Below are 8,678 nucleotides of genomic sequence, written 5' to 3'. Positions count from 1 at the left end.
ATTATCTCTCTTAATTTTATTCTAATCCTTAAAATCGTTTTATCCCCTGTTTTTCCTTTATTTCAACTTTTTATTTAATATTTATTATCTATATTATTTTTCTAAAAAAATCCTTTTATTTCCCTTTTTAAATGTATTTATATTTATTACTTATAATAATTCTAAATATAGTATGTATTCTAAACTCTAATTTTATTTCTTTTTAATTCAATTATATTTCTAATCTCTTAATTCAATCAATAACCCCTAACCCTTAGATTAATCAATAACCCAAATCCCTTAATTAATCAATAACCCTAACCCTTAATTAATCATAAACCCAAATCCCTTAATTAATCAATAACCCTAATCCTTAATAAATCAATAACCCTAATCCTTAATAAATCATAACCCTAATCCTTAATAAATCAATAACCCAAATCCCTTAATTAATCAATAACCCAAATCCCTTAATTAATCAATAACCCTAATCCCTTAATTAATCAATAACCCTAATCCTTAATAAATCAATAACCCTAATCCTTAATAAATCAATAACCCTAATCCTTAATAAATCAACAACCCTAATCCTTAATAATCAATAACCCTAATCCTTCAATTAATATTAATTCTAATTCTTTAATAAACAAATAATTTTTTCTTTTCTTATTTCAATCCTTTAAATAATATTAAATATATTATCTCTAATTAAATAACTCCCTATTTCAATTATTATTTTAAATATTTAAATTATATCTATCCCTAATCATTTATATAATATAAATTTATATCCCTAATCCCCTAATAAATTTATATCCCTAACCCCTTAATAAATTTATATCCCTAATCCCCTAATAAATTTATATCCCTAATCATTTATATAATATAAATTTATATCCCTAACCCCTTAATAAATTTATATCCCTAATCCCTTAATAAATTCTTTATTCTAATCTCTTTATAATTTCTTTTTAATTTCAATCTTTCTTTATTTCTTTTATATCTCTCTCTTTTTCTCTTTTTATTATTATTAATATTATTTTTCTTTTTATTTTTTCTTTTTTCTTTTTTACTTAATTCAATTCTATTCTTTTTCATCATTATTATTATCATTTTCTTTTTAATCATTTTCTTATATTTATTTATTTTTATATACTCTAAAAAATTTATCTCTAATCTCACTTTATTTCTTATTAATAATTTTACTTCTTTTTTAAATTTATTTTATAATAATATTAATATAACCCTAAATTTATTTTATTCTTTTTTTATTCTTTATTTTAATTCCTAAAAATCTTATTAAATATTATTAATTCTTATTCTTTTCATTTCTTTTTATTATTATTATTATTCCTTATTCAATTATTATCATATTATACATTTTATTATCTTTCTAAATTTTATTATAACTCTAAAAAATTTTACTTTTTCTTATTATCAATATTATAATTCTCTTTTAAATCAACCCTATTTTATTTTATTTTTATTTTTATTACAATTATAATTATATAATTCTTTTTATTTTAAATCCTTAAATATTCAAATTTTATTCTTTAAAATTATAATTCTTAAAATTCTTAATAACCCTAACCCTTTAATTCATTAATAACTCTAATCCTTTAATTCATTAATAACTCTAACCTTCAATTCATTAATAACCCTAACCCTTCAATAAATTAATAACCCTAATCACTTTATAAATAAATAACCCTAACCTTTTAATAATATCTTTTTCTAAATATCCTTTTTAATTTCATTTATTTAAATCAATATCTAATATCTTATATCTTTATTTTATATTCATATTTTATATTATATTTATTTTTCAATCTTTTTTTTTTTAAATTTAAATTTTCAATATTAAATTTATCTTTTAATACCCTTTTTTTCAATTATTAAATTAATATTTTATAACCCCATATTTCTTATATTAATCTTATAATAAATTAATAATCCTAATCCTTTAATTATCTTCTTTAATTTAATTTCACTATAAAAATCTTATTATTATTTTAATTAATTTAATTTCTTTAATTTTCATTTATTTCATTTTTATTTCAATTAATAATATTATTTTTAAAATATCTATTTTTATTTTATTTATCTAAATTAATATCTAATATATTATATTTTTTAATTTTTTAAATTTTCATTTTCTATATATTATATTTATTTTTCAATCTTTTCTTATTTTATTTTTTAATACTTTTTCTCCAATCATTAAAATAATATTTTATATTATATATTTCTAATACTAATCGTTTCAAAAATTTATAATTCCAACCCTAAAAATTAATAACCCTAATCCTTTAATTAATTATCTTTTTAAATTTTATTCATTTTTAAAAATATATTATTATTATTCTAATTAATTTAATTTAATTTTTTTTTCTTTTTTATTTTTTTTTAAATCAATATCTTTTATCTTTTTATTATTAATATTATTATTTTCTTCTAAATCTTTTTTTTTTCTCTTTTTTTATAATTCCCTTTTTATTTTATATTAATAATTTTAATCTTATTATTCATTAATAAATTTTATTTTTATATTAAACCCTAAACCTTACTTTTATTATTTATTCTTCTTCTTTATAAAATTTTATTTATTATTATAATTAATAAATCTTTTATTAAATAAAATTCTTAATCTTAATCTTTTTATAAAATCTTTATATTTATATTAAATAATAAATCTTATTTCTTTTTTCAATTAAATCCTACTTTTATTATTTATTATATTTATACATTCTTTTATTACTTTTTAATTTTAATTCTAACCCTAAAAATTAATAACCCTAACCCTTTAATAATATCATTCTTTAAATATACTTTTTTATTTATTTAAATCAATATTTAATATCTTATATCTTTAATTTATTTTTATATTATATTTATCTTTCAATCTTTTTCTTTTTTATTAAATTTATTTTTCAATCCTCTTTTAATTCAATTATTAAATTAATATTCTATATTATATACTTTTAACCCTAATCCTTTAACAAATTAATAATTTTAATTCTTTAATAAATCCCTAATTCCAATTTATAACCCTAATAATATTCATAATCTTTAATTAAATACTCTAACTCATTTTATATTTTCAATTCAATATTTATTATTTCAAATCCTAATTTATTCTTCTAAATTTAATAATTTAATAATAATCCTAATTCTTAACCCAATTATTAATTTCAATTTAATTTTTTACTTTTCTTTTTTAAAATTATTTAATTCTATTAAACCCTATTTTTTTTAATAATTTTTTTCTAAATCTATATTTCCTTATTCTATAAAATTCTTTTATTATCTTTTTAATATTATTCTTTAATTTTAAATCTTACTTTTATATATTCTCTTATTTCATTCTTTAAATATTTCATTAACCCTAATTCCTTTCTTATTATCTCTTAACCCTAACCCTTACCCTTACCCTTACCCTCACCCTTTTTAAAATACGTAGCGGTTCTTAATCATTTTAAAAATCTCTTCCAACTTTAACCCTGATCTCTTACTTTATTACTAGAACCCTTTATTCATTATTTTATTCTTATCTTATTATTATCATTACTCTATTCTAATTCCCTTAATATAAGAGCTGCAACCTTATTCCCGTAAACCCATTCATTCCCCTCCAAATCAGTCCTCTCCCCAAGCCAAATCATATACGCAAGAAGATCTTCCCACGTTCGTTCAAAATGCCTCTCGAGCCATGCCACCCCCCCCCACCCTCTTATATGCCGCCACGCAAATGGGAATCACCATGTTCGGAAATCGACACTCGCTCTCTTCGTGATCAGGATCGGCCACTCGACAGATATCTTGTGGTTGATAACAATTCCAACACACGATGTATCGTGGCATCCAATCTCTCTCGTCAAATTGGCACGCTTGTAGAGCTTCCCCCTTAGCATTAATCCAATCAAATCTTCGAGAGCATTGTGAAGAGAGGTGATCGAAGCGACGATGGTGAATTCGACAGTAGAGACAAGAATCCTGAAAGGTTAGGAGATCCTGCTCGTATCGATCGAGGATTTGATCCTGTCGAAAATCTTGAGTGTGAATCTCTCGAGGGCCAGTGGATTCAATTTCTATAGTAGATGGATTTAAAGTGTATATCAAATGAGGGGGGCGAGGTTCCTCATGAGGTTCCCTACACACTTGACAGACCTCATCACTTGACATGCACCAACGCCAATCCGAAGGCCGATCGAGGAATTGACTGAGGACGCCACGTGAGCAATATTGTTGAGTGAGGTAGAGTTGCATGGTAGCTTGATCGGGTGGAAGAAAGGTATCACGTTGAGGTCTCCAAGTCGAATTTAACAAGATGATGGAGGAAGCTTTCCTCCCATCGCGTCCCGCCCGACCGGATTCTTGAGAGAAAGCCGTCACCCGCTCTGGAGCATCGAGGTGAATGACCCATCGAATGTGAGGGTAATCAAATCCAATCCCGAGAGCGGACGTAGCAGCGATCACGGGTTGCTGAGGATTGGAGAGCCACCGTTGAATGATCTCCCCCTTCTCGCGAACCGTCCCGGATTCTGATGTGTACAGAGGACAATTCATCAATTCTGCTACCGCGCCAGCAACATCACGAGTGCGACAGTAGATAATAATCTTATCACAACTTTGATCAAAGATATTAGGATCGGGCCAACACACTTCAATTAACTCTCTCGCTTTCTCCATCAAAGAATCAACTCCATCTCCATAACTAACAAGATATTGAAGGTTAGATCGATTGGTCGACTCTCGAATGATTTGAGGGCAAACCAATTTGTTCTGTTCGATGAATAATTCTTCCATCACCGGAGGCAAGGTGGCAGATAGCCAAATGGATTGAGTACGAATTTGTCGAATGAACCACCCAACTTGCGTCATGCAAGAGCGATACTCACTCGTAGTAATGGTAAGGTGACACTCATCCATGATGATGCGATCCAATTTCTGTCGAAAGACTAGCCCTTGAGCGTATTCCAAAAAGCTATCGTTGCAAACCGCTTCAGCCGATACGATCACCAATGGAGGGGTTTCCCGACACTCCACCGACCACACGACCGAGGGAATCCCAACTGCATTAAAACGTTTGATCATGTCAATCCGCAAGGCCACCATAGGAATGATCATGATGGTGGTGCTAGCGTCCGCAAGGCTAGCGCTGAGCATAGGAATTAAGGTCTTGCCGGAGCCGGTTCCCAAGATCAAGATGACTTGTTCGTGAAAGGTAGTTCCAAAAGTAGTCAACACCCCACGACGTTGACCAGGTTGACGAAATTGAAAAGTGACAGAAGGGAATAATCTTTGAGCCACTTGAAGTAAATCCTCTTCCGAGTACCCTTGCCTCTGACGAAATCGACTTCGTTTCGCGGCTCGCAACACTAGAGCATCCGATGGACTCGAGGCTCGCTTCCCTTGCAGAACGAAATCGAATCGAAAGAAGGAATGCCAACTAGCCGAAGCCCGAAAGCCTCGATGCAACATAGTATTCATGGTGAGATTGGTCGTTCCAGCGTAAGCTACATTGAAGGTTTGAAAGCTGTGATTGCTAAATTCGGCCAACGCCCTCAAATCGGATTCATCTTCAACAAATTCACCAGGAGTATGGTCCAGATCAAAGTTGGCTTGTTCTCTCGTAGTAAACTTCTCTTTCGTGATGGAAGCAGCAAATTGTCGCCAATTGGAAGTGTGTAGTATCGAAACCTGAGCACGTTTACATGCTTTCCGTAAGCAAGTCGAAATAACTCCATCTACCCACACAGTCCCTTGAAGATTGGACCAGAGGTACGGGGATATCAAAGCGGTCGGATTTTCTTGTCGAAGAAAGATTTGTCGAAGGGGAATAACATATGCAATATAAGTAAGTAATAAATTCCCAATAGCTTTCGGGAGAAATCGAATATTATTCTTGTATGCACCAGATTGTTGTTGTCCTTTGTGATATTGGGTATAGATCATCACCAACTTTTCCCAAATATAAATATGTCGCTGTCGTTCCATATTCCGCCACGTGATAGAAAGCAATTCGGGCTCTCGCAGAGGTGGACCAGGAGCAATGTGACAGAGGATCAAGAGTCGCTTTAAGAATTCCTGAGCTTGCACTTCATATATCTTCATAGCTTTCGAACACAAGATTAACCCTCCCTCTTGATCAACCTTGAAGAAAGTGGTGTGCAATTTAGTGTTCGTCTTGATGTATCGAAAAAGCCTCAGATCTGCCCCTTCTAAAAATTCCGAATTGTGTGAGTGGGAGAGCCAAGAATCCCCAAAATCCTCGGAATCCAGATCATCCTTCATCCGCCACGAAACCATCGAAATTAAATCTTGCATGCCAAATAACAATTCATCGTACAGGAGAGAGTGAGCTTGTTGAAATTCCGAAAGCACCACGTTCGAAATCTGTTCCATGGATATTTCTACCCCGCGATACCCCACAATCTGTCGATCCAAAGACCATCGAGCTTGGTGTTTAGCAATGGAAGCCTTACTCACCTTGAATAAATATAAACGCCACTGAAGAATGTAACCGAAGGGGGTCTCGGCTAATTGTTGAAAGAACTTCTTGCAGAGCGTGGTGAGGAGAATGGGAATTTGATCTTCGTCCTCTTGCTCTTGAAAACAGACAAAACCAAAGAGGATCAGTTGCGCCGTCCACGTGAGAGCCGACAGGTAACTATTAAAATTTCCTGGCTCTTCCCACAATCCCCGCCCATAAATCATGCGACTCTTCATAGCACAAAAACTCAAGACCGGTGATTTAAACGGTGCACTTCCAATCGAGTGACAAATCAAGGCTAGATATAATCGTCGAATAGCATGCTTCAAAGCTAATTCAGATTCTTCGGGATCTTCCATATTCAAGGCTTCCATGATAGCATCCATCGCACGAATTTGGGTTGAGGTCGGTTCGATAATATCACGTGGTAATGATTGATCCGATTCCGTGGCGGTGAAAAAGCCATCCTCCGAATACACCACTCGATAATAATATACCAAGAGTTGTTTCCCGATCAGGAAGTATTTGACCAACGTCGAAGCATTCTTGTGATATCGGAACCCATCCGCCTTGCCACTCGCTCCGGAATAAAATTCATTGAGGATGTTAGCTCGCTGCTGAGTCATCTTACGATCGGGGGATGTATCAGAGCACAATTGATAGGCATCTCGCATCATAGCTTCGGCGGCATGGAGGATGCGAACAAGTTGAGGATCATCCGCTTCAAGGTAATCTCCATCCAATTCCTTCTTCGATGGGAGCTTATACGAAGCCCAAATCTCCTCGTCTTTTAAATGAACTAAGTGAAAAGGGAACTTGGTGACGTCGTGCAACCACGGTACCCTCTCGGAGCGAGATTCCTTAATGTCCCGAACGACGCCAGCTGCCTTGAAGAGATCCTTTTTGACATTCAACGCATCTTGCTCAATCTGATCAATGGAATCCTTCTCCGACCGGGTTAAAGGGATCACATCGCCATTTCCACCATGGGGCCCAGGATTTGCAACAACCACAAAGTAATCAACATACCTCGGTGCAGTAAAGTACGTTTGGAGTAAGCATGCCTGCCATAGCGGGGTCGCTTTGTGCTCGCTCGCTTTCCGGCCATGAGTCACCATGTGATCCCGCATTCGTGGGAGGTGAGTGGTTAAAAAGGATGGATCGCATGATAAACACTGAAAGCCGTGGAAGACTCTGAGATGCTCTAACTGCGCAGCCCTACGCGCAGGTTTGTCTTCTCGCAATTGACGCTTCGTCTTCAGACTTAACGATTGAGCGTAGCTCAGTTGAGCTTTCAAAAGATCACCTGACAGGCGGTGGGGTTCGGCTCGGAGGTGTTGCGCGATACTTCGGGCCCCTGGAGCGATGCACGTCTGGCACTGTGTGCAGATCAGAACCTGGTGGTCAGAGTTGTATGCGAGGTCGCAGGCCATGCGGAATGGCAACGAGACGTTCTACGGTTGCAAGATCGGGATGGGAGGCGGGGATGAGGAACCCAAGAAATCCCCTTTTGTGAAATCCCTTTTATAAAATCATGTGGGGGTCGTGTGGGGTCTTGGGGTTATGTTCCCAGACAAATAACGGCCGTGCCCTCCTTTTATGCCATGAAAGGGCCCTCGCATAAGGGGTAGGAAAAATGATGATTACTTGGAAGGGTTTTTAGTTGAATTATTACCCCCTTATTGAAATGAATTATTACTAATAATAATTATCAAAGAAATCCTTAGAATAATAGTTAGGATTGCCCTACGAGTTTTCCTTCAGGCTTTTATTTATTTTCCTTTTCTTTTCTTTTTATAAAAATCTATCTTTCAATAATAATCTTATTATAAATTATTAATTTTAATTTAATTTCTTTTTATTTCTTTTATTCATTTCTTTTTTTGTTTCTTTTTCTTTTTATTATTATTATTATTTTTCTTTTAATTTTAATTTTATTTAAATTCTTTCTTATATTATTCTAATTATTATAATTTTTTAAATTTTATTCTTTATTATTATTGATATTATTATTTTCTTTAAAACCTTTTCTTATTTTTATTTATTTTTATTTTTATTATAATCTAATAATTTCAATTTTTAATTTATTCTTTATCTTTAATATTTATATTAATTTAATCTTATTTTTTATTATAAATTTTATTTATTTTATCAATCTTAATTTCATATTAATAATAATTCTATAATTAAGAAATAAATCATTTTA

General features: G+C 32.0%; 1 protein-coding gene across 1 annotated transcript; it reads right to left on the bottom strand.

The window, feature by feature from the left end:
* Positions 1-3,669: 3,669 nt before the first annotated feature.
* EAF01_011769 (uncharacterized protein) lies at positions 3,670-7,905 on the bottom strand (the record flags this gene model as incomplete). The annotated part of the gene is made up of 1 exon (XM_038920027.1): positions 3,670-7,905. The coding sequence occupies one exon, from the start codon at positions 7,903-7,905 to the stop codon at positions 3,670-3,672; it is 4,236 nt and encodes a 1,411-aa protein (XP_038764557.1).
* Positions 7,906-8,678: the final 773 nt, after the last annotated feature.

Source organism: Botrytis porri, assembly GCF_014898465.1.
Source record: "Botrytis porri strain MUCL 3234 chromosome Unknown BPOR_024, whole genome shotgun sequence".
Lineage (NCBI taxonomy): Eukaryota > Fungi > Ascomycota > Leotiomycetes > Helotiales > Sclerotiniaceae > Botrytis > Botrytis porri.
This window is presented reverse-complemented; position numbering and strand designations above follow the sequence as displayed.